Source organism: Seriola aureovittata, chromosome 6 (genome assembly GCF_021018895.1).
Source record: "Seriola aureovittata isolate HTS-2021-v1 ecotype China chromosome 6, ASM2101889v1, whole genome shotgun sequence".
NCBI classification, from domain to species: domain Eukaryota; kingdom Metazoa; phylum Chordata; class Actinopteri; order Carangiformes; family Carangidae; genus Seriola; species Seriola aureovittata.
The window spans coordinates 2,058,105-2,083,942 of record NC_079369.1 but is presented as its reverse complement, the minus strand read 5'-3'; the positions used below and the strand labels follow the sequence as shown (position 1 = coordinate 2,083,942).

The window sequence follows — 25,838 nt, the reverse complement described above, 5'->3', positions numbered from 1 at the left end:
ATCTATAATACCAACAATCAGTTTTAATATTTATTGAATATGAATTAAACACTTATTACAACATTAAAGTTTCTGTTCATTTTGAAAGTACTCAACAGAAGTATCAGTGCTGTTATGTCTACCCTGATGCTAACTTCACACTTAATGTGTTGCAGTTCCTCACTGTGACCACTAGATGACAGCAAACACTCTGATTCTGATATAAATAAAAAAATAAAAATAAAAATGGCCATCATCCATACCTCAGCCAATTATAATTATCCATGTTTAAATCAACTTTGATTTAGTAGAAACTAACTAGTCTCTATACTAAAACTATATCCAAGTGACAAAATAGTGGAAGTAATAATAATAATAATAATAACTTTTTCGAGTTTAAAATATCAATTAAATATCAATATTAAAGTTTTTTTTTGAAAATATCACAATAAACATACAGAACATCAAATAATCATTTCATGATAGTTTTTGCTTAGGTCGATTTCAAAAGTATTTTGCTGAAATTTTAGTCAACTGCCATGTGATCATCATCATTAGCTTGATGAATTTATATGTTGTAATTCCTCACGTGGCCACTGGAGGGCAGTGAGCACTCATGATTTCAGATACACTCAGGTCAACTGTCATCTTCAATGAGCCTGAGCTCCACTAGCATCAAAACAAACAAATATTCAAAAGGTAAACACACCTTTTTTTTTTTTTTTTTTTTTAAACCAAAGACATGGAATAGCAGGTAAGATATCAGTGTCACAAGCTATTTACACTGATCTAAGTATAGTACAATACTGGTATTGTTTTTAGCATGAGCAACATGACCACTATAGCATAATAAAACGATTCAGTTTGACCACTTTGTTCTGAAAGTATTTACCTAAAGAGGCTGTTATGTCTGCACTTAATTCACTTGACAAATTTAAAGTGTTGCACTTCCGCGCCGTGGCCACTAGGGGGCAGTGAATATCTTAACAGGTCAAATCAGACAGGATGTTGATTAACCGTCGTAACGTTTAGCTCATAAGCTAACTTCGCTAGCATTAATATATTGTAATGCTTCGGATGGAAACAATATAAGTTAAACAATGGAGGTCATTAGACGCTGAATATTATGGTAACTATAAACACTTTCAATATAAAACTTTCACCACTAGAGGGCGTCTAACACTGTTGTTTTAACCATCGACTCAACGAGCACACTTGAATATCTAAACACTTCAGGTGTAGACATTCAATATAAAACTTTTAAAGTACATAAGTGTACACACTTTACTGTGACTATTTTTATTTTTACTTACTGTTTTTGGTGTCGTTCTTTTAAATCCGTGAAAATACAACGTTGACTGTCAAAATGTCGTTTCTCCTATCAGCAGGCCCAATTGTAATTAATTTACGAATTGCGCTTTCCTCCTGAACGGATTTTGTCTTCTCACGGCTTCCGTTACTCCACAGTGATTGGTAGACAGGAAAATATGGCGCTGTCCGCGTATTTGTGAAAACACCATGAAGAAAACTTGAATTACGTGTTTCCCGGGACAGATCAGGGTTTATTTGACACATTTATATTTCACAACGCTATGTTGGAGTTACCGTTTCGCTCCCTGTGACGTCCGGAAACGGTGACATTAGCCGTGGGGTGTTCTCTTCATTAGCTTCCCCGGCTTGCTAACAAAACCTGCTAACGTTGGTACACAAGCTTCTCATCTGTCAAGTCCAAACAATAAACAGTGGGTAAGAAGGGTCCGGCTAATTACCACGCAGTGTTCGTTAGTTTGGCTCTCTAGCATTGTATTGTTTAGGTCGTGGCTAGCATCAACACATGTATATTATCAAATTTACATACCAGTTGCATGTCTTAATATTTCTGCGTGACTGTGTAGTAGCTAATGTTCTAATATGGGATGTTAGGAAGTCACCAGATTGGTAGCAAACTAAATGAAATGGGATCTTGTTCATCATAGTGTCATGATATTCGTCAGAAAGGGTCTGTGAAGGCCTGTTATTTACCTGACCGTCTTATATTACGCTAATAACACCGTTGGTCTCATATCACCCATCACAAGTCATAATTAAAAAAAACAAAACATTATTATCCTTGACTGCTGACTAAAAATGTTTTGAAGTAATATTTTGTCACTTTTGTGCTTCGCATGAAGTCATTTTAGAACTTTACACAAATAATTACATCAATTCACAACAATAAGAAATTATTTTAGTCAGTGATTATCTTTCTAAAATAACGGATTCATAATTTTGTCTAAAAAAGTCTGAAAATTTACAGTCATATAAGTCAAACAAAACTAGTAAATGTTTGCAGCTTTTGTTGTTCAGACAATTGTTTGATCGTCAAAACAATTATTGATTAATCTGATCCACCAGCTCTGCTTCAGTGTAAAGACATAAGCAGATATGTACAAGTATCAGCAAAAGCTCGTCTGTCCTTTCTTCTTCAGGCATCAATAACAGGGGTACATTATCACAGAAGAGAATTCTTTAAAATATGAAACTACTCACCCACCCAAACTGAGAGCTAATATCTGTTATTTATTAAAACCTTTCACATTTTCCAGCCCACAACATGCCTGCCTTCCGGCAAGTGGGAGAGAAGCAACTTCCTAATCCTGTACTGTGTATGGCATGGTCTCCTAAACGGGATCTGATTGCTCTGGCAAACACAACTGGAGAGGTAAAAAAAAAAAAGGTTTTATATCCTAAAATATGTCATGTTGTCTTTCATGGTTTTGTGATTTCATGGTTCCCATTTGTCCATAGTTGCTACTACATCGCTTGGCTAGTTTCCAGCGTGTTTGGAGTTTACCACCCAGTGAGTACACTGGGAAGGAGATCACTGCACTCGCCTGGAGACCTGATGGCAAAAGTAAGGAATGCCTCCACACATCTTTCCCACCACGATTGCTTACTGCTGGGATCATGAGGTTATAACACCGTTATCTCCTCTTCGATCCCCAGTATTGGCCTTCAGCCTTGGAGACACCAAGCAGGTGGTGCTGTGTGGTGTTGAGAAAGCAGAGATCCTCCACGTGTTTCCAGTGCAGAACCCTGGGACCTGCATGCACTGGATGGAGGTGATGGAGGAGAGCAGGTATGCGTGAGGCTCAGAGATCAAACCATGGGCACAAAGGATGTTGTAAGAATGACATTTCAAGAATAATAGGAATAATTGTTCTTTTTGATGTGCTTCAGTGCCCTCAGCGCCTTTTACAACTCAGAAGATGAATCTAAACTTTTTCTTCCCAAATTACCAACACTCCCCAAGAGGTAACAGTAGCATTAACTATATATCAGAGAATACGAAGGCAACTCCTGGCTTGACTGAATAACATTTTTCAAACTCTTGTTTTTCCCAGCTATAGCACAACGTCAAAGATCTTCAGGTGGGACAGTGTTTTAATAAATGACTCATCAGTCATGTATTAGTTATGTAATGTATGTTTTGATTGTTTTTGATAAAAGCCCAAAGCATTCATTTGTCTTTGTTACAGCGAGGAAAAGTCTGATGAGATAATGAATCTCCTGGGAGAAGTCAGGTAAATTAACATTTAATCCGCACATGAAAAAGCAGTGTCAGAGTCCTTTTTAATGTTTCACGATGGAGTGGAAATGATTTCATCACTCCATTTTATTTCTGTGCAGACTGAATATACTTGTTCTTGGGGGAGACCATGGCTTTGTGGAGCTTTATGCCTACGGGATGTACAAGATAGCTACTTTAACCGGAGTAAGGTTCTTTCATTCATTCATAAGACTTGTCCTTTACATCTTCTGAAAGACTTTGATAAATCAAGTGTAGACTGATAAATTATTTATAGCCAGCAGCCATTTTTCTGTAGTGCAGCAGTAGGTCGTGTGTTTCACCAAAAGACAAAACTAAACTGAATTGGATCACAAAAACATCTTGGGAAAAAAATGAGATTCTCTCCAACTTCACAACAAATTTTGGCTTTGAATATTATTGTAAAGTAGAATCAATACGTCTCTGACACAATCTGGAATTAAATAAAAATGAATTGTTTTTAAACTTTTGTTCCCTTTAATTTAACTTTTCTTTGTAGGTATCAGGAAGGTGTCGCAGCCTGAGTCTGTCCAGTGATCTGAAGTCTCTCTCTGTCATCACAGAGGTCAGGTCTGCCGACAACAACCCGGAGATCTGCTACGTTCAGGTGAGATGCATGATTTGTCTTCATTTTCCATTTCCTGTAAACTTTCTTTTTTTTTCTTCTTCACGTCCCCATCTAGGCTCGAACCTGCATTTTTAATTTGACTTTAACTTCTGTCCTTGTCTTCCAGCTGGACACGGGGTTGTTGTCCGACTGTCTGCCTGAAGTCACCAGGATGGCGCGCAAGTTCACCCACATCTCCACCCTGCTGCAGTACCTGCATCTGTCACTTACGTGTATGTGTGAGGCCTGGGAGGACATCCTCATGCAGATGGATCTTCGACTCACTAAGTTTGTTCAGGTGAGTAGTCGTAGGCTTCTGTCCAAATAGGCTAATATGACAGAGTGCCAACACTTGTCTTATTTTCCATTTATTTTTTAAGGAAAAGAACACAACCACTCAGGTTCAAGATGAGTTCCTGGAGCTTTTGCTGTGGGGACAATCAAGGTGAGAAAAGAGCCACTTTTACTGTGTCATGATGCTTGGAGTATCCTGTAGATGGTGGCAACATATCTTGGTCTAGTTAAACAGCTTTTAAGAAATAATTTCCGTTTGTAAAGTGCTGGAGTTTGAAGTCATGCAACATTTGTAATTTTCTTACCATTTGCTTTCTGCTTTCAGCCCAGAACTACAAGCTCTTCTCATGAACCAGCTGACTGTCAAGGTGAGAGTAAGACCTGGTGTACAGGCTTCAGATATCATTTCTTTTCTCTCTGATGTTGACTTACAGATAGGTTTGTTGGTATAGTTGTAAATCGCATCTCATTTGTTGTGTGTATTTCATTTCTGTCATAGGGCCTGAAGAAGCTCGGCCACTCCATTGAGTCCTCTTACTCCAGCATCCAGAAGCTGGTGATCAGCCACCTGCAGAGGTATTTTCAGCCTTTCATCTCTCCTCAGCGCTGCCTGCGGCATAAGTGTTCCTCATGCAGACTCTCTTTCTCTCCTGTCTGCTCCCTGCAGTGGCTCTGAGGCTCTGTTGTATCACCTCAGTGAGGTGAAAGGCATGTCCCTGTGGAAGCAGAAGTTCGAGCCCCTCGGTCTGGATTCAGTAGCTTTAGAAGGTACCACTTCACTAACCTGCATGGTTAGTAGAACTTCCGCCTCTCATCATCAAAAATCTCATGTGTGCTCTGTGTTTTCAGGCGCTATCACAGCGGTGGGTTCCTTTTCTCTGAAAGCCAACGAACTTCTGCAGTGAGTTAAAAGATTCCCGAGTCCATTTACATCCTGTTGTGTTGGAAATGTTCGTGTTATTTCACTGCTTTCTGTTTAACCGCTGCTTTGATTTTTGTGTCATTCAGGGTGATTGACAAGAGCATGAAAAACTTCAAAGCCTTTTTTCGGTGGCTGTATGTAGGTAAGGATCAAAGTTAGTCTGTCGAATTACAGTGAAAGCTCAGGAATTTCACTTGTTGATATGATACAGAGACATTTATCATTGTGTTTGACGTGCACTAGTTTGTAAGAGCACAAGTATTACGTTTTAATTATTGTTTTTAATGCTGAAACTGTTTTGTTTTATTTCTCCACAGCTATGTTAAGAATGTGCGAGGAGCATGTACCACCAGAACTCAACAAGGTGAGTCATCAAACATCTTGTCATTTTGAAAATGTTCCTGTATTTGTTTTAACATTCTTCTTATTATTTGCATTTCTAACATGTGGATTTATCCCTTAGATGACTCAGAAGGACATTGCCTTTGTTGCTGACTTCCTGTCTGAGCATTTCAGTGAGGTGAGATTGGCTTTATTGCACTGTAATGACAATTTGTGCAATATATTTCTAGCTTTTCACAAACTGAGTTTAATTGCTCTCTGGTTTAACAGAATGAAGAACTCTTCGATCGCAAAGGAAAGTATTTCAATGTGGAGCGAGTTGGTCAGGTGAGTGTTTTTGTGTTTCGAGTGTTTCTGAATCTTTCGTGTTGCGATTATTATTGCGATTGTGATTTCAGTTGGAATGATCATTTTTACATTTTCACTGAAAAAAAATATCAAAATGTGACTGATGATTTGACTTTTGTCGGGTTTGTACCAAACAAACATGTTTTCCTTTACGTCTGGATGAATATGATTTGACGTCTCTGTAGCTCCACAACGCTTATGGTGCTGCACAATAATGTTGTGACACATTTTACATTTATCAATGAAATTGCAGCTCCTGTGATTTGGTTATTGCACTTGCCCATATAGCGATTATATTTTGATTAATTGTGCAGCCCTATTCTAAAAGGAGCCGCTGTCTTTCATTTATTTCATTCACTCACTCTTTCACATGCACATCTGCAGTACCTGAAGGACGAGGATGAGGACCTCGTGTCTCCACCTAACACCAAAGGAAACCAGTGGCTGAATTTTTTGCAGGAGAGTACATACCTGAAGGGTGAGCTGTGACCTTTACTGAACATATGCAGAAAAATAGTGGTTGCACAACTTCTAATTTTGTAACTACCCACTGGAATAAGGTTAAAGGATGTTATTTGGTTCATAACCAACAGATAACATGTTTGCCTGGTTTGTCTAGAGAGCCCTTTGCTGTTTCCTTCATATCCACAAAAGTCTTTGCACTTTGTCAAGAGGATGATGGAAAATGTGATTGAGCATTGTCTACAGAAACCTGCGGTGAGTTTTCAGTGATTCACATCTTGCTCTTTCTCACCTGTGCACATCTTTCTTTCTAGCCGTCAGAACTAAGCACGTAGTCACAAATGTCCCAGGCCCTGACAGTTAAAGCCTGGTCGTCTCTCTTTTTTTTATTCTACTAGATGTAGGAGCAGTTAGGAGACTCCTGTCTGCTGATCGGCTTTGCTTGAGATCAGGGGGAATTAAACAAATGTAGCTTCAAGATAGGCTTCGAGAACAGGAGCAGTATTGTCTGTTCTGTGTGGATATGAAAAGCCTTCCTGAACTTTCTAACTTTCTTAAAGATTTAGATTTAGAACTTTAGAGGCGCTTAATGAAAAATTATAATTATTCCTCCATCTTACATGTTGCTAATTCATCGTTTTGTTTATTTGCATGCAGGAAGTAATTGGGAAGTCTGTTAAACAGGCCGTCTTTTTGCCCCTGTACACTGTGCCAGAGAGGTATGATCTGATGTCTGCTTTCCAAACTTAAAATAAGACTAAATTAATGGTATTCAAGTTGTATTTATTTGTTATTGTCTGTTTTCTTTCCAGCTCTGAAAACACTCCACGACTTTTTGAACTTCCATCTTTGTACGTAAAACACACACGTCCCGGAGTTTCGCAGTAATCTGTGATAGCAAAATAGCTGTTTGTATTAATGATAATGTTTTTTGTCGTCATACAGGTGGAATGACAAGAAGGCCAAAATGCATTATGTTGTGTTCTGCATGCCAGAGATTTCACCCTGCAAGCTCTACCTATTACGGAAAGGAACAGACCCAAACAGGTGCCTGCCTGTCTATGTGCACACGTGTGAGGTTTTCTTTTCTGTATTTTAACCCGTTTTCAACAAAAAAATTTTTTTTTGCAGACATATTCCCAACAGTGTCGTGTCAGTTGACCTCAGCCACCATCTTGACAATGCAGATGATAATGCTGCAGCCCAGTGAGTGTCTCTCATGTCATTCCTACCATTTCATTTGCTAAACAGACATAAATGTAAACTCATCCCTTGACTTGGTGAAGATGTTCCTACCAGGACGTACTGTGATTTTATTTTTTAGGTCTCATTATGTTTACAGCTGCCTGGATGCTCGTTTCTATGACGATGAGATGCTAACCGTGGTCTTGCAAGGAGCAGAAGAAGACAACAGGCGTGTCCTGGCTCAGCTTCCTCTTTCTTCCACCCTGAGCTGTGAGACTGAATTCACCTGGGAGCCCAACCTGAGGTGTGTGTGTGTATTATTACTAATATTTCTCTTTCAAAGTAATAATTCTTCTTCTTCTCAGTTTAACATTAAACTGATGAATGCACAGTCAACCTCAGACTCAGAGTTATCAATACGCACAAATAAAATGTCACCTATACTCCCTTTGCTAAATGCATAATCTGAGAAACATTTTCTTGGTGCTGGACCAGAAGTTGTTTAGGCTGCGCTCTAAAAACATCAAAGACGAGGTCTAACTTTGACATACGCCATATGTCACCTGTGTTGTCAGGTTGGACCAGCAGACCAGCGCCATCCCATGCCAGGGCCTGGTGTTGGGGAATCAGTGGCGGGAACTGGAGAGCATGAAGGCTCAGTTTGTAGCAGTGAATGGAATCCGAAAAGTGGCCTGTGTGGTAAGTTAGATTTATATCTTGTACTTTCCAATATATTTTTAGCGCATGGGGAATTTAGTGTGGGACATCATGCACGAATTAACTTTACTGCAATGTTCCTATATTTGTTCCAGTGATCAGTAAGGTCAGATGATTCATTTCTCAGTGTTTTCACACTCCTCTGCCAGCGGACTCATACCAATGAATGAATGAATGAATGAATGTTGAGGACTGTCCAAACATTTACTTTTTCTTTCCTGGCAGCTAAGTGCCAATCTGAGGCACATACGTGTTTTTGAGATGGATGTGGAGGATGAGGACGAGGAGGGAGCTGACTCACAGAACAACAGCGCTGACCAGGAGGGGCTGGACACTACCATGACCAGCCAGGGGCAGGGAGAGGAGAGTGTGGAGGCAGAAGGTGAAGCTGGAGAGCAAAGGGGAGATGGGTTTCAAAAAACTGAGGAGCATTTGGAGTCAGAAGAAGCGCTGGAACTATCTTAGACTGACACACAGAAAGAAGCTTCAAAAACAAAGGACATGGTCCATCTTTTGTTGTTCTAAAGATTTCTTTTTTTTTTTTTTTTTTTTTTTTTTACAACATTCTGAAAAATACGTTTTTACATGAAAATAAACATGTTTGTGTTAATATTTGTTTGCCTCGTTTCTTTTTTTTTTTTCTATTTTCAATGCACTACATTCTGACTAATAGATCTATTTTGGTCACGCAGCAAACGTCTCATCTCACTGCGCTGCAGAACAGAGAGGTTCAAGAGATCCTTTGTCCCCACTGCCATCAGGCTGTACAACAAGTCAGCCAAAGGGAGTGGACTAATTTAATTATTGTTTATTTATTATTAACTATTATTATTAATATTAGTATCAACAATGAGCTAATACATACATTTCCCCTGGATAGATAGATACTGTATCTACCTATAGATAGAAAGATAGATACTTTATTTATCTGTTTATCTACTTTGTCATCCTGCCATTGATCAGCACTGTATTGTTAATTCATAAATTGATAAATAGTTATAATCGAGTAATAAATAGATAAATAGTCAGGTAAATTAACAAATATTTAAATAAATATATTGGTTTTCTAAGTTTCTGTAGCTTAAATTAAAAGAATTAAAATAAACGCGTTTGAGTGGATATCTGTGCGCGCGCAAATAGGTGTTGGTTACGTGCTCGCTCCCGATACCCGAACGCGGTGACGTGTGTTATCCGCCGCCTGTTGGTCTTTCACAGTTGGTGACGAGTATTATGAAAATGGCCTCGACCCTGCCCGTGAGCTCGAATAACCGGAGAAGATGACGGTGTTGAGCTTCGTAAGTCAGCGGAACACCGAAGTGTCTTCTTCTTTTAACGCGGAGGTGAAACTGAAGTGAGGAAGAAACAAAGAGAAAAAACGGCGAAAGAAACGGGCTGAAAACACCAAACACCACTGCATATTTTTCGCTGGGGCTGAGGAGCCACCATGGAGGATATCAACTCAAATATCAACGCGGACTTGGAGGTGCGGAAGCTCCAGGACTTGGTGAAGAAGCTCGAACAGCAAAACGAGCAGCTCCGGAGCCGGTCCACGATGTTGTCCTCGTCCGGAGCGATGTCAGCGAACCACAGACCCCTCAGCGCCGGATACGACTCGTCGTCCCTGTCAGCGGGGATGGCAGCCGGGCTGGCCGGCTTCCCTGGGGTGGGGTTCGTCGGAACGGGAGGCTACGGTGGGCTCCTGGAGAACAACCGCTGCCTGAGCCCCAGACTGTCCTACGACGGCATCAGCTTCAGGAGGGCGTATGAATGCGAGGGGGCATCGGCTGCCACCTCCGTGTCGAGCATGAACTCACTTTACTCAGACACCGCCGGGAGCTACGCGGACGAAGGGGAAACATCGATCCTGGACGAAGTGGAAATCTTAGACCTGGAAGACATGGATTGTTTAAACGAGGAGGAGGACAGCTGGTGAGTGACTTGACAGGCTTGTCTTTGGGAGGTGTGTTGTGTCTCTCTCTCTCTCTCTCTCTCTGTCTTCGGTGCGGGCTGACAGCTTTAATTGCCCGGGCACAGCTGCTCTTGCACATTAGCTTCCATGACAAACGCCTGGCATAAACAGTCCTTCCTAGTAGAGCTTGAGATGTGAAGTCATCTGCACTGAAGGAGCCTCATTGTGGATCGCTGACTTGTCAATGATGTCGTGTGGGCGATGCCATGCCCTTCTGTGACTGTACGACCATTGTAGACATGCTTTTGTTTCAGCCTGTCAGAGCACAAACCCCCTTCCACCTCACAGATAGTGCGTTTGTTTGTGGGACTGATCAGCAAGGCCTCCGAGGGGGCTCAGGCTCTCAGCTGTCAGGTCCCTCTCGATCATCTGTTGAACCGTTTTTGGGGGGTTGTGATGTGGCAGATTGCTTGGCTTGTCATTGGCTTGTTGTGGCAGGAGATCGGTGTGGTTGCAGCAGAGAAATGAAAGTTGTTTTTTCCTGCCCAGCAGCCATGTGGGAGAGGTAGCCATGGTTATACTCCTCCTCTGAATACCCCCCCCCCCCCCTTTTAGCACACCAGTTGGCACACAAGCTACAAGTTGCTCTGCAGCACAAAGTGAGAAAAAGGCAAGAGATGAGAAACAGGACGGTTCAGCTCATCACGCAGGAATAAAAGCTGTGTCAGTGTCATGAAGCTTATCACTGTGTTTGCAGGGATTATAAACAACAATGGCTGTTAATAACAGAAAATGGTCATGTGGACGAGGGCGATCATACAGGCCTGCTGGTGATCACAGTTATCCTGATAGTGCACATGTCCGTCCGTACTCCTCTTGTGATCTTCCTTCCACTACATTGTGTTGGTATTACTTCCTCCTAGTTCTGAGCATGTGTGGTTCTTAAAGTCGCATAAACACACTTATGAAGTGTAGTCTTTGGATTTGTCTAAATCTCTTCCTCTCGTTCCCAAATTCAAGGAAATCCTGGAGAGGCAGACACACTAAGATTAGTCTTCCCAACGCAGCCGATGTCAGTCATGGAGACTTGGTAGATGGGTTTACAGAAGGGGCTGTTAGGATGGAAATGTAGTGATACGCCTTCCTGAGTGGATGGTGCTTGTTATCTTGCCTTGTCAGGAAGAGTTTATTTGATTGGCATCTCCTATGATAATGACACTGTAATAAGCAACGTGAGGGCACAGCTCCTTATGCAACACAATGGCTAAAGCTACTACAGATCATATTTGGTTGAATGCCAGCACACAGGCTTTGACAACAGTAAAGGATATCTAGCAGTCAGCGTTTAGTGACAGATCATCTGTGTCCAAGCTGTAGGTGTGTGTTGGATAACAAGTTCTAAATACAATGAGTATGTACGGAAAGCTTAAAGCTGAAACTAGCTCACAGGAAAGAGAAAGAGGGTTGTCTTTGCTGCTGCGAATCAGTATGTATTTTATAAATCCTTTCTCATGAAGTGTTTGTTATTTGATCTAGCCATTGTTCCAAGTCTTTCCTCCGTTGCCTGCAGCAGTGCGCCTCTGCCAGCTACTCAGCCTTTGACATCAGACTACTTTCAGACATTGCTCACTCATGCCCAACAGAGCCAGTCTCATTATGCCCTGGCTGTTTGTCAGCCCTCTGGATCAGATTGATATCTGGGATTACTCTGTAGTGCCCTGCTCTCGCCAGCTCCTGTCATAGACTCCTGTAATCCCTGAATTAGCCTCAGACTGGATTTAAAATGCTGCCCGCTGCTGCAGCGCTCCGGCCTATCAATAGATGCTTGTCGCACTCTTGCTACCGCATGTGGACTTGACACATATCATTGTTTCAGAGTCGTCAGAGGAGTGTCACGTCTGTAGATAAATGAAGCACATTTCACAAACAAACATAAACTACAGTTGAAGAAAGTGCTGTACCATCAAAATAGCAAAAAAAAACATAAAACAACAAAACAGACACAAACACAAAAAGACAGTGACATAATAAAAACAATAAGTTGTTTTAAGACAGGCAGTGTAGAGGCCAGCCTAACAGGAAGAGACAACTCATCCCAGAGTTTGGGGGCTTTAACTGTGAAGGACAACCAGATGCAACTGTTCAGCGTTCCTGAGTGATCCTTAGGGGATGCGTTGTTTTAAAAGGTCAGAGAGAGAGAGGCTGTTTCTAACAATAAAATCTTAATACAAACCTTAAAACATACCGGGAGCCAGTGAAAAGAAGAACAGGGGAAATAAATGTGCTCTCACTTGTGTGTTCCTGTTTAAATCTAAGCTGCAGCATTCTGCAAGAGTGAGAGGGAGGCCTCGCTAACAGCAACATAAAGGGTCAGCAGTCAAGTCAGGACGAGATAAAAGCATGTTCAACCCCTTCAAAATCATTAAATGATAAAAAAGGATTTAGCTTTACATTTATTCATTTGGCAGACGCTTTTATCTAAAGCCACTTACAATTCAGGGACAACACTAAAGCTTCAGTGCAGTAGGAAACCTTGGTGTAAGTATTAAGTACTACGAAGGACTAAGTAGTACTACTAAATAAGAGCCTCAGCTGGAAAAAAAGCTAGATTTTAATCACTGAATTTATGTGAATTTTAAAATCACTGCCCATCATCACAGCCAGATTCTTTACAGTGGGGTGTACATGTGGTTCCAGGGAACACAGGTTTATATGGCGTAGCAGTGGAATGAGATGCCATATTTAGTAAGATTGGACCCTGAAGGGAGCATGTATTGGGAAAATAGGATTGGCCCTAGAATAGAACCCTGAGGGACTCCACAAGGGAGAGGCGCTGAGGAGAGTACAGAGTCACCAAGGCTGACAGGAAAACGTCTGTCAGACAAGTAAGACCTGAACCACTCCAGAGCAGTGTCCTCAATGCCAACACAATGCTCCAGGCGACACGAGTAGACTATAGTCTACTATGTGAGATCTAAAAGCCCGGCTGATTCAGTGCTATGAAGTTAACAATGCAATGTGTGTCTGAAAAGATTTCGAGCAATTTCGAAGCATTTAGAACAACTTTCTCCGAATTGTTTGAAAAAACAAGAGTATGGAGATTGGATCGGAGTTTTCCAGATTGGATATTGTTGATCGGTGGTTGCGTGATTAAAATTATCTGGCACAGCAGCTGAAGTGAGACTGCTGTCCGTAATTATTTGAGTGTTTGCTACAGTAGTCTCAAAGATCTGTACTATGTGCTGAAGTAACATGTGAATGACGGTCACTGTGTTGGTAAACATGAAAGTGTGCAGCCGGAGGTTTCAGGCCTGTGTTACTGCGCTTATCTTTTGCCGTAATGTTGCTGCTTTCATCATGAAAGACTTCCTCTATGGCTGCAACAGAGCTGACAGCTGCTGACTCAGATTCCTCTTCTGAGTGGAAACTCTTCTCTTCTATGGTCTTCTCTTCTTCTCTTCTGAAAAGGTTAAAGAATAAACACACATTTGTATTACTTGTTGAACTGACAAACAGCGAGAAGTGGACCATGTAGTTGCTGCGTGTCTTTATTTTATACTTTTATGTTTTCCCGTCAATATTAAGAGCGTTAGACCCCCCCAGAGATACAGAACACTGGATTCTGCACAAATCAACACATAAGAGTCAGGATTATATTGATAAGTTTGAAGAACTGTTCCTGGTACTGGTAGTATTTGTAGCAGAATCTTAAATAATTAATAAGCCCCAAGATTTCAAACACTTAAGCATGAAATAGATCTGGATTAAAAAGAGAGTCACAGCCACGTAAATGCCTCTCTACTGCAGTGGCAATGACACTGCAGCAGTCTGTGATAAAACCCCATCCAAACACTTGTTGTCCCCCTCATCTCATTTCCTCTTCGCCCTATCAGGTCACATCACATATGAGGTGTGATAGGTGTAACGGTCGGCCATTACCAGACGAGGAAGATGTTGTGTGTTGATTGCTGGTATTGCTTTTATGTACTTGCAATATACTGAGTCAAATTTGTCCACTGTTGTTTTGTTATGTTTTTTTCCCCCAAGGCTCTACGAGACGAAACTGAACAGTCCCCTGCAAAAAGCCTTGAGTCCTATTGTGTGGTGCCGCCAAGCTCTTGACAACCCCAGTCCTGAGATGGAATCAGCCAAGCGCTCCCTCATTCACAGACTGGACCTCACCATGTCAGGTAAACATGAAAACAAAATGAATCCGTCTTTTGCGATGTTAAAGGTCAAGCTGCAAACCGCTGGAGTTAGGACGGATTCACTGTCTCGCTGCTGACACGTAACCAAGAAATCTTTCTGGAGACTTTTATTCTGGTTGTTTTGTTTAAAGTCTTCTACAGTTTCCTGCTGTTAGCCTGCTGTTGTCCACTCATTTTTCTAATTGCATAACATCAGTCATTAGTGCTCCTCATCTGTATTGATAAAGTAATTTACTTGCTGATAACAATGACAATAAACCAATGAAGTTCCTTTTTCCTGACACACATGTGGAGGCACAGACATATAGTGAAGAGGCAGCGATTTTCTACAGGCTGTTTGTTAGTCAGGTGGTGACATTATGCACAGGTCAGCTGTTGTATAAAGCAAAAGTGTAATTATTGATCCACCAAAGTAGAGCTCATTCATAATAGCTCTTCTTGCTGAACAGATAAGAGGAGGGAGGTTGTTCTTATATATCGGAGTGAGCTTCTATAATAATCGTACAATGTCCTTTAACTGACTGTTGAAGCACAAGAAAATGTTTTTATAAAAAAACATATAAAGAATAGATTTATTTAAATGCAATTTCAAACAAAGCACAGACGGTTACTGCCTCATCGTACTTGTTCTCTTGTGTAGTTCAGCTTCCCTTATTATTCTAACGGGAAGCTGACCTCCACACATGTACCTGTGGTCTGTAGTCTAGCTGGCAGACAGATAAGAGATGAGGTGACTTCACCTGAGAAACAAATCAATGATGCAATGACCTGCAGTCACAGGTCAGTGAAGGCACCACGGTTTGTGAGAATTCGCGTGTGTACTTCAGGGAGTCTTGTTGTGATATCATGTGATATTACAGATTAATATGTGAGAGGGACCCAGTTGTTCTCTTTTGTTGCAGCAATGTGTGTGAAAGGAAATGCATAATTTATACTTCACCATGGGATATGCAAAATATTTATCATTTTTGTGCCATAGGATTACACCTCGGTGCTGAGACGCACACGTGCAGTATTAACTTATTCATGTTTACATCTGTGGTAAGTTTTCCTTCTTTCTGACGCGGCACATTCTCAGCCTCAGCGTGCAGTTGGATTTTGTCTGGTTGGGAATGACAGACCGACTGAGGAGAGGAGCTGCGTAGTTCTGGTCTTCCACTAATTATAGGTGGTCCGTCAGTGAGGAGGACGGGCCTCGAAGCCTTGCGGCTAAACTGAGAGGGGTCATTCCTGTTTTGACCATGGTATGCCCATGTGACAGTTAGATCATGTTGGGCAATTAGCTGCTGAAGGTTGCAGGGGGGGGGGGGGATCCTGCTCTGTTGTGCAAGAACAAACACACATCTCCTCATTCAAAGATACTGAGATCTTTTCAGATCGACTGCTTTAATTATCTTGAGTATCACACCTTTTTTTTTTCCCCTCACATGTTTTTCACAGATCAAATTTTCATTATGAACATCTGCTACGTTCAGAGACGCTTTGAAGCTTTAGATGGTAGATCACATTGAAATCACAAATATGTAATTCAGAAAAAGTTTTTGACTCTGTCCCCCTGTAATGGGCTGTCACCTGAAGTGACCCTTTGTAGACGACACACCCCGATCTGTGTAGCAGCTGACTAATACTACAAATAACTTGCCACTGGAGCGGCGTTTATGGAGGCATGATCATAAGTGGTGATATCATCGCTGTAGGTGTGGAAGGAGGATAACGTCACCCTCCATGGGCCTGATACCACCCCACCCCCCCACCCCCCTACTCCCCACTCCTCTCACTCCTCTCCTCAGTTGGCACTGATGGTGTCATCACTTGCAAGAAGACAGAACAACTAGAATCCTTTTATAAAGTCTTATGATCCACTGGCCGTGTGCTTGTAACATTTAAAGTGAATACATTAAGCATCAAAGTTAAAGCTCTGGTAAAGATTTCTGTAAAAAAGAAAAGAAGAGAAGAAAGCCTTTGGCAAATCCTCAGCTCTAAATTCTGAGAGTATTCATGACTGAGTGAACGACAGACTCATCGCTGACACACCCTCATGGCCCCCGGCTCCTCTCCTTCGCACCCGGTCTCTAACAGCAGCGTGGAAACCCTGTTGCCATGGCGTTTTTTTTTTTTTTTTTAAGTTTGTGTCAAGAAATTTCAAAGAGGGGGAAAAAAGACAAAGTGAAGAATCCCTCATGTTCTAAGTTGTGACATGTATGACGTGTTGCGTGTCTAAACATTTACGGCCCTGTCGCTCTGAGCGCACGCTCATACAGGACGAGCACATACTTTAAATATGGCCGTGAGTTTTAGTGTCGACAGAGAGCGAGCCTTTTGTCTCCACACACACACGCTGTTAAAATCATATCCCCAGATGACGTGTCTCTGTTATGTAACTAATAGCAGGGAGGAGACGGCTGTGAGATAGTCGCCTGAGTCGACTGCACTACTTGATTCATTTCAGTCCTGATAAACAGTCAAAACATGTGTTGCCAGGCTCGAACAATTAAACTGTGTGTTTTGCATAGTGCTGCTTAGAGACAGCTGTCGATCCACCGCACACACAAGACTCCAGAGTTTCCCACTGTCACACAGCTGACCTGCCCCACTTCTTCCTCGCCCTCACACTGTACAGTCGGTTACTTCACCTCCTCCTTGCCTGTCTCTTCCAGCTCTATCCCTTTTTCTCCTTTCGTGGTGTTGATCTCTCTCACTTATAAAAGCTTCTCTATTTGCTCCTCTTGTGATATGCTTGAAGCATTCTGCAGCTGTTTGAGACACTTATTTTTCTTTGTTGTATTTTGTTTTTTTTTTATATCGAAATAAGACCTCAATGTGAAGCTTTGCCTTCAGTTTCTTCCTCAACATTTAAGCCCTACAGGCGTTCATTTTCTCTCAGGATGTTGTGTGCTGGCTCATTTAGTTTTTGTTTTTCTGTCTTGGCGTTCGAGCCTGTGGAAACTGGCCTCAAGTTTCCACAGGCTCGAACGCCAAGACAGAAAATCTTCTTAATACAGTTTCATATCACATTGAATAGAAATGACATCAATCACATTGGATAGGACGAGCAGTTCCTTTCTCGTCTTTTGACTTCTCTCTTTGTTTGAGGACATGAGGATTTGAGGACACTCTATTTCGGTTGGTCCCTGAGCTGCAGATCCCAACAGACCGGGCCTGTGTCTCTTTCTAGTGACAGTGTGTGTTCGTGACGTGATTCCTCTGCTTCATCGTACAGAGACGGACACACAGATGACCGCTCTGCTCTTTCAGTGTAATCTCGACTGTGTGTAATATTCCAGGTTAGTTTCAGCAGGTGAACCGTGTCAGTGCGTTCGCCTGCCTGTGCTTCGGTGGAAAACTAAGTGCTCGGTGTTACCGAGCTACATGTTGCAGGGTTGTTGACATTCCTCAGTAGCTGATCCGTGCGGACGGCACCGGGGTGGACGTGGTGGAGTTTCCTTAATAATGCAGGAGGACAGAGTGCAGAGCAGCAGGGAGAGGGAGAGGGTGGAAGGGAGCGATGTGGAAAGAGGAGGTAGTTGATCTTAAAAGGCTCCTTCCCCGTCACCACCACCCAGCTGTGTAAACACATCCAGCCAGAGAGAGGAGAAGAGGAACAGAGGGATGGGTAAATGAGTGCACTCGGATACGCTAACCATCCCAACCACCAGACCGCCCCAGTGACCGGGTCTGATCTCATGATCGAGACCGAGGACTCTGTAGACCGGAGCCTCTGGCTGCTGCTTCCCTGGGCCGCACAGAGAACAGCATTGTGCGCTCATTGACTGCGCGTATGGATTTGAATGGCGTGTATTGTTAAGTTTTTTTTCCCAGCTAATGATGCAGGAACTCTCTGTTAGGCCCGCAATCAGCATACGGTGAAAGAAACCCAGAGCAGACCGGCAGCACACTGCAGAGCTTTCATAAAGCTGCTGGCTCTCAGGAAACTCTGCTGCGGGGACGGCCGGCGGCTTCGTCAGGGTTTTCATGAGCTCCAGGGTAAAGATGCAGTACGTCAACTGTTGTGTTGACTAATGACTAGTCAACACAAAGCAAATAAGGACAGGCTGTAATATCAAATCCATTAGTGTAAGAACAGTGATACTGGAGAAATGATCTGACTGATTTTTCAATAACTAATCCATTAGTCAAAGATTCACATTTCAGAAGAAACTCTGCTGAAAGCTTCAACTCTGCTCATCAGAACAATGTGACACTGATCTGTTAGAAAGCAGGTCAGGAAAATATCAAATTATATATATGTGATGACTCAATTATCTATCTATCTATCTATCTATCTATCTATCTATCTATCTATCTATCTATCTATCTATCTATCTATCTATCTATCTATCTATCTATCTATCATGAATGTTAGTGCTGCCATATATAAATCAAGATGTAAAATGAGCTGCACATTGACCTTAATCAGCTTCTAACTCTTTGTACAAAACTGAAATGATGTTGTTTTGTTTGTGACTCTGCAGCCAACAAGCGCAGGAGCCTGTATGGAAGCCCCTACAACCAGCAGGGTTACGGAAGCCCGTACAGCACAAACGCAGCCAACAGCCCTTACAGCAGTGGCTTCAACTCCCCCTCCTCCACCCCCAGCAGAGTGCCCATCGTCAGACAGCAGCTAATGCCTGGGAACGCAGGTATGGGACTCTCGGCGGTTCAGTAACCATCACTGAAAATCTGTTGTTGTTGTTGTTGTTGTTGTTGAATATGTGTCGTGAATGATTTCCTCGGCAGTACACCAGCGAAACGCAGCGGCAGAGAGGAATCCTCCGGCGGTGAGTCCACAGTCGTCGGTGGACAGTGAGCTGAGCACCTCAGAAATGGACGAGGACTCGGTGGGCTCCTCCACGACCTACAAACTCAACGACGTCACTGACGTTCAGATACTGGCGCGGATGCAGGAGGAGAGTAAGTACCCGTCCCACCGCTCCTCTGCTGGCGCGTCGTCCATGTTTCTGTCAGAGCGTTTTCATTCATGAACTGTTTGTGGTCAGGTTTGAGACAGGACTACGCTGCGACAGCATCCAGACGGAGCTCCGGTTCTTCCTGCCACTCGTTGCGGCGCAGCACCTTCAGCGACCAGGAGTTAGATGCGCACAGTCTGGAGGACGAGGAGGAAGCGGTGCACCCGGCCTTCCACCTGCCCTCCAGCCGCTTCAGCCCTTCCCCTCGACACTCTCCCCGCGCCTCCCCCAGGAACTCGCCCCGCTCTCGCTCCCCTGCTCGTTCCATCGACTACAGCCACAGCCGCGGCTCGCCTCAGCCCATCATCAGCCGCCTGCAGCAGCCTCGCCACTCGCTGCAGGGCCACGGGCACGACCTGCAGACCAATGTGGTGAAGAATGAAGGTAAACAGAGCTCAGAGGTTCGGTGGCTCGCTGTGCGACTCTGGACGCTGTCAACTTTGAGCTAAATCTCTCCTTTGCTGCTCTTGTAGAAAAGCTACGTCGTAGTCTTCCCAACCTCACGCGCTCCTCGGCGGCGGCGGCCCAGGCCCCAGAGCCCGTAAAGAACAGCCGCAGCTGTGAGTCCAACCTGCAAGTGCCAAACGGAGGCTCTCCTCGACACCAGAACCAGTCAGCCAGTGAGTATAAAACAACATGTGTCGGTTCGATTCCATTTAACTGCTAAACACAATAACTTTCAAATGTAGTGAACAAATCTTTGGCTTCAGTAAGTCGCAGACTAATGTCAGATTCATTAATGATATCACTGTCTGATGACATTATATTAACATTTGTTTTTGCTCTCAGTCTACTGAACATTCAGCAACATGACAGGCTGTGTAATCTGTTGTTGGTGGTTGTTGCTCGTGGACACTCTGTAAATCCCTCCGGCTACACCTGCAGTATGAGGCTGTGTTGCTTTGTTAGTGCCATGGCTTTGGTGTTCGGGGATCCTCTCTTTTCGTCTCTTTGATCATTTTCAGTTGTAATATCTTTTATTGACACGCATCCTTGCTCTCGTCATCCTGGTACAACTCTTCACTTCAAAAGAGACACTCTCATCCTGCAGAGTTAGTGCATGGCGCCAGCGACACCGAGAACCCACATCGACTCCTCGTCTCAGTGACGCCGACGCTGTTTCACATTCTGTCCAAAGGTTTTATGGGTTTTTAGGAGTTTAGGATCCCCCCCCCCCATCCATCTGATTTAATCCTGTAATGGGAGATAAAGGTAATGGTGTTGTCCTTAATCTAGGAACAGTAATCCCTCTCTGTTACTACAGACAGACACGGCCGGGGTCAAAGGGCAGGGTTTCAGCTGGTTAAACATGTAGTGACTGCCTTTATCCTGTCTCAGCCAGCGCTCTCAGGGACACGGTGCTCATGTATCCTTTGAACCTCTCACACGTTACAGCAGATATTCTCAGTCTTTATACATTTTTTTTTTTTTTTTTATACTTAAGCTTAAAAAGGTTTAATTCTGCAGTTTGCAATTGTATGAATTCTTCCTATCTGAGCTTTGGCTGCACTCGGCATGTGAGCACTGACTTCTCTTCATTGTAAAACGCATGTGAAACACAAACCAGCCTCCTCTCCTCTGACTGTGCTGAGGCTGCTAAACCTGACAGTGGCACCGCTGCTCCTCCGCCCTGAATGAAGCTGCCTGTGGCTGTAGCGCCCTCTAGTGGCCTCAAACTGCACCTCTGGCTTGTATGGCTTCCGGGCGCCTCGACAGCGTCTTTTCGCTCCAGTGATGCTGTGAATCTCAGGCAGAATCAAGTCTTGACTCCCGTGTTGAAATGTCCCTGTTTTCCAGCAGCAGCTCAACTCCCGAGATACTCCACCCCCTCTCGCTCCTCCCCGAAACCCAAACAGCACCTCCAAAGCCCAACTGCCCTGCGAGGTAACAGCCTGCTCCTGAACCAGCTGGAGGCTGTGAGATCGATCTCACACACAGACACATGCACAATCTATGATGTACTGTATCTACAGTCAGCTACCTGTGTACTGGAAGTATAGACAGCTGATGCAAGGGAGACGTGAACGGTGACGTAGCTTCAGTGTGTGGAGCTGAAACGGATCTGAGGAAGGTGCATTAATGCACTTGGGGGAACTCTGAGTTCAGCTTCAGCTTCAGTTTTGTCGCTTTCTTTTGTAAGAAAAAAAAAAGAAAACATGGCGGCAGAGCAGGGAGGGTCAGACAGATGTTGACAGGTGTGTCCCCACACTTACAGGCTTTAAGATTCACAGTGTAAACAGCTGATTCACCAGAGGACCGCGTCAAGCCGTTGCTATAAAAGTATAAAATCAGTCTTATGGCCTCAGTAATGTGGAAACAGCGATTCTTTGCTGTTGCTGCTCCAAAGTCCACGAGTGTCACTCAGATCCATCTGCTTATATAACAACACACGTGTCGTTCCTCTGTCCTTCCTTACAGCCGCCTGAACCTGGACTGGAAGTCTCAGCCTGACGGGCTCCTGCGACTTTGTGCGTTTATGTCGTTTGCTCATATTTTAAAATGCATTAAACAGGAAGCCGAGAATCATCATCGAGTTTTAAAAACAATTAGCGTTTAGTTGACATTTCTCACCAGAGTAAACTTCAGCCTCCTCGTTACTCAGCTGGTCATGTGATGCGTTTATCTCCCTGTTAGTCACCTGACAGAGAAACAAGTCGGTGGTCTTCATTTTCACAACATCTTAGTTGAGGTTAATTAACTGGGTTAGTGTGGTTTAAGTTAGCTGTCGAATGAATTAACTCACTGCTCTTCATTGTAAAAACTCACAACAGTCATTTCTGTCTTGTATTAATATTTTGCTGCATCCCATTTTTATATTTTAATAATATAAAATGTTTATATTCTGTACACCAAGTGGCCACTTTATTAGGTACACCTGTACAAAGTTCAGCTTTTTGTGACATTATTGGAAATATATAAAGATCATGAATAAGCCACATTAATCCGTTAATATTATGTTATTTTATTGTTAGAAACACTCAATATAATGCAGTTTATAACATATTGTAGACATAAATCGGTCGTACTGTAGAGGTGTACCTCATAAAGTTTGTTTACCTACAACCTGATGAATTCCAGCACAGAATCCTTTGCAGAAGTATTGTGTTCACAATACCTCTACTATCACCAATCCAGGTGTTACAGATGTAACAGCAGCGTGTGTCTAACATGCTATTAACCCCCCCCCCCCCCCTCACTGTCCCATCACTGTCCATGACCTTAAGAGGTCACTCGCCACGTGGCAGGAGTCGGTGCTCACACTGGTCAAGAGTCATGTGACGTGACAGTTTGTGAAATAACAAACAGGCGGTAAGAGGCGCCACATGAACGCCCATCCTCCGCACCTTCCTCCCAGCTCTTCTGATTTAAGGCCTGTCTCTGTTGTCTTCGTCTTTGTCTAGTCCCACTCTCCTGTTGCTTTGGAGAAGAAGGTGATTTCAGTGAGTATTCACTGAGGGTTTCCACCTTTTTGTTTTTGTTTAAATATTGTGATTGTGGTTCCACGCCGTGGTTGTATTGATGTTGTGCTGCCGGTTTTCACTAGTATATGCTGTGTGTGTATCACCTCATTCTGTCCACACATCCAGAATCACAGCAGCTCTGATAGTTGACCTTATTCATTCATTTATTAAGTTTTTAGTAAATTTATCAGTTTCTAAACTTTCGTTGTAACAGGTTTGACTTCATTTGTAAATTTGTGATGAATATCTTTAATCAAGACCGACATGTTTTCATTTGTTCAATAGATTTTTGTGTATAAGCTTCATATTTACACTCAGTTGGCAGTTTATTAGGTACATCCAGCTACAGTTTTATAGACCAGCTCTGCAGTAAATCCTCCTCCATGAAGGTTTCAATGAAATCATTTTATGTTCACAAACTTTCTAATGTCGTGGAGGAGGATTTATTCCAGGCCCGTTGGATTAGACTGCATTAGTTTTAGCCAGGTGTACGTGATGTAACCTGCCACCTGAGTGTATAACTACCTCATACCATTGTGCTCTTGATCATTACTTCACTGATAGACTGAAACCTATAGACGTGCATTAAGATGAACACAATCCGCTTGTACCCGGCTGTAATGCTGCTCTACCTGTCTCCAGTCCCCTCTCCCAGTAAACTGCGAACTCCCGCCACCCCGTCCCCGCTCGCCTTGAGGCAGCCGGTAAAGGCCACACCCAACCCTGGTTCTGCCACCTCCACCCCCTCCCGCTCCCTGGCTCCTCCGCGCAGTGGCCTCCCCCGTCCCAGTGTTTCAGGGGGAGGGGGCATCCCTCTGCCTCGCAGCAAGCTGGCACAGCCTGTGCGCAGGTATGTATATATCATATATTAATTCATTTTATATATTATATTTATATATTATTATATTATGTGTATTTCACCACAAACATGCTGTACTTCTGTAAGTGTTGGATATTCGTGCAGACAGAATGTAACAGGCATCAAACCTGGAATCTTCTCAGGTCTCTTCCTGCTCCTCGGACCTACGGCGGCGCCGGTGACAACTGGAGAGAAGGCTGTTACTGAGGGCGGCCAGCAGGGGGCTCTCCAGTCAAACTATCAACACAAGGAGGCAGACATCACAACATGGCACTTTATCTAGCTAGACAACTTTTACAGCGAAGAGAGATACGGAGAGACTGTCCCGAAACTATATACAAATCAGAATTTAAAAAAAAAAAAAAAGGAAAGGGGAGGACAGTGTCCACATGGTGTCCCATCATCCTTCTCTGTGGGGACTGGCACTGGAGCGGTCAGGCATGTCGTGCAAACAGCCCATAAAATGCCAAAGAAACCAGCCCGACTCCAGCTCCGCCAGCAGAGGACACGTCACCTGCCTTGGTTTGACTGCAGTCATGTGTCAGACGGTCATATCACTACATCGCCCAGCTTTCCCTCCCACTCCTCTGCCACCGCTCTTCTCTCACCTCCCTCAGGTTGAAATGTTTCCATGCATTTCTCTCTTTATGCTCTGTGTTCAACAGATGTCGGTGAGCGATCTCTATGATGATGCTGTGCAGGTGACCTGTCCCCGTAAACGTTAGAGAATTATTGATGTCTTGCAACAGTTGAAAGCACCTCAGTGTGGGTATGACATTTAAGAATCTTTCCTCTTGTAAAATCAGCCAGAATGTATGCACAAGTTTGTTTTGGAAATTATTTATTCAAATTATTTAAAGAAGTGTATGTCCAAACATCCATATCAGTATTTTGTTTTAAGAATTCAGTTGTTTAAAATGAACTTTTTGAACCTCAATTTCAAGCTAAATCTCCAAAGCCTTCTTTTTTTCTTTTTGGTGTTGTTGTGAAGTCGGGACCGGGTGATCGATGACACCTCGGCCACAGCCTCGGTCCTGACTTGTACCACACTTTGCCAAGATTTTACTTTTCCATCGAAGTGCTTAGATCGATCAAGTTTCAGTTCAGGTGCGAGTTATATCTGACGCCTCAAACAAACTCTCATCTGTGGAGAAAGAAACCTGAGCTCAAACACATATTTTTATCCCCGTTCACCCATTCAGCCAATGTAACCGAGAAATCTTTGATGTTGTTCATTAAATTCCCACCGCAGATTTGTCCGTGTATATCATTCATACCGTGAAAATAAATGGAAAAATATATCTGGAGTAAGACGACAGGTTGAATAAACTTGGGCCGGCTTTTACCTCTTGTGCTATGACAATAAATCAAAAGGTGTGCCAGTGTTAGGGAAGCTGTTCTGGTAATTGGTGTGCTGGGTGTTCTTAAAACTAGTGCCTATAATTTAAAGTTTCACTTGAGTTTGAACATCTTGTTTTGTATGTTTATCATTTTGTGCCAATTTCTTTGCGATTTTGCATTTCTGCTTGACTGATTTGCTCACGTTTGTTTTTTTTGTAATTGAATCAAAACATTTATAATTGCTTTAAAAAAAAAAAAAGAAAGAAAAAAAGTTTAATATGCGCCTTCATATTTATAACTAATTGCTCATTCTGTAAATGAAACTATTTATTAAAGAGAGAGGTGCCTCTGTCAAAGCTCAGATTCAGTGGGAAGCTAGAACGAATGTTGCAAAAAGACATACCACACCTTTTGTGTGAAAGTTTTTGTTATTGAGCTTTTTTTTATATCCACAAACATGACATTCAGTTTCCCTGTGTAAAGTCACATTTCAAATAAAAGCTGAAAACTTCTTCTCTTCTCTCACTTTTCTTTTTAACTTCATGCAGATTTAAAAAATAATAAAAGCACTGGATTACTTTGAGACAGCAAAAGACAAACAGCATTCATTCATTCATTCATTCATCATCCTGCAGGTCACATCTTAAA

General features: G+C 42.9%; 2 protein-coding genes across 9 annotated transcripts; both read left to right on the top strand.

Moving 5' to 3' along the window:
* Positions 1-1,434: 1,434 nt before the first annotated feature.
* Positions 1,435-8,999, top strand: anapc4 (anaphase promoting complex subunit 4). Of its 3 annotated transcripts, none has more exons than XM_056378394.1 (28): positions 1,435-1,721; positions 2,565-2,680; positions 2,767-2,872; positions 2,965-3,097; positions 3,199-3,273; positions 3,363-3,389; positions 3,498-3,542; positions 3,649-3,733; positions 4,068-4,175; positions 4,303-4,473; positions 4,556-4,620; positions 4,795-4,837; positions 4,969-5,045; positions 5,137-5,237; positions 5,319-5,370; positions 5,478-5,533; positions 5,709-5,755; positions 5,855-5,911; positions 6,004-6,060; positions 6,466-6,559; positions 6,701-6,798; positions 7,201-7,262; positions 7,356-7,394; positions 7,489-7,590; positions 7,675-7,749; positions 7,868-8,032; positions 8,304-8,427; positions 8,671-8,999. In XM_056378394.1, exons 2-28 carry the CDS (start codon positions 2,573-2,575, stop codon positions 8,908-8,910), a joined length of 2,412 nt encoding a protein of 803 aa, XP_056234369.1. In that variant the 5' UTR covers positions 1,435-1,721; positions 2,565-2,572; the 3' UTR covers positions 8,911-8,999. The 3 variants fall into 3 exon arrangements, with proteins under 3 accessions (XP_056234369.1, XP_056234370.1, XP_056234368.1); XM_056378395.1 differs by having other exon boundaries at positions 1,435-1,725; positions 7,886-8,032; XM_056378393.1 differs by having other exon boundaries at positions 1,435-1,725.
* Positions 9,000-9,203: 204 nt separating this feature from the next.
* On the top strand, positions 9,204-25,701 carry slain2 (SLAIN motif family, member 2). Of its 6 annotated transcripts, none has more exons than XM_056378397.1 (10): positions 9,204-10,374; positions 14,402-14,544; positions 19,035-19,202; positions 19,300-19,473; positions 19,560-19,913; positions 20,003-20,149; positions 21,330-21,413; positions 22,931-22,969; positions 23,633-23,840; positions 23,993-25,701. In XM_056378397.1, the coding sequence occupies exons 1-10, from the start codon at positions 9,890-9,892 to the stop codon at positions 24,054-24,056; spliced, it is 1,866 nt and encodes a 621-aa protein (XP_056234372.1). In that variant the 5' UTR covers positions 9,204-9,889; the 3' UTR covers positions 24,057-25,701. The 6 variants fall into 6 exon arrangements, with proteins under 6 accessions (XP_056234372.1, XP_056234371.1, XP_056234375.1 ...); XM_056378396.1 differs by having other exon boundaries at positions 21,327-21,413; XM_056378400.1 differs by lacking the exon at positions 21,330-21,413.
* Positions 25,702-25,838: the final 137 nt, after the last annotated feature.

Bases quoted from the DNA above. Each gene is read 5' to 3' on its own strand.
- anapc4 (XM_056378394.1), top strand. From the start codon at position 2,573: ATGCCTGCCTTCCGGCAAGTGGGAGAGAAGCAACTTCCTAATCCTGTA. The intron at 4,838-4,968 runs GTGAGAGTAAGA...TTTCTGTCATAG, and splicing joins TGAACCAGCTGACTGTCAAG to GGCCTGAAGAAGCTCGGCCA. The intron at 6,799-7,200 runs GTGAGTTTTCAG...ATTTGCATGCAG, and splicing joins ATTGTCTACAGAAACCTGCG to GAAGTAATTGGGAAGTCTGT.
- slain2 (XM_056378396.1), top strand. From the start codon at position 9,890: ATGGAGGATATCAACTCAAATATCAACGCGGACTTGGAGGTGCGGAAG. The intron at 14,545-19,034 runs GTAAACATGAAA...GTGACTCTGCAG, and splicing joins ACTGGACCTCACCATGTCAG to CCAACAAGCGCAGGAGCCTG. The intron at 19,914-20,002 runs GTAAACAGAGCT...CTGCTCTTGTAG, and splicing joins CAATGTGGTGAAGAATGAAG to AAAAGCTACGTCGTAGTCTT.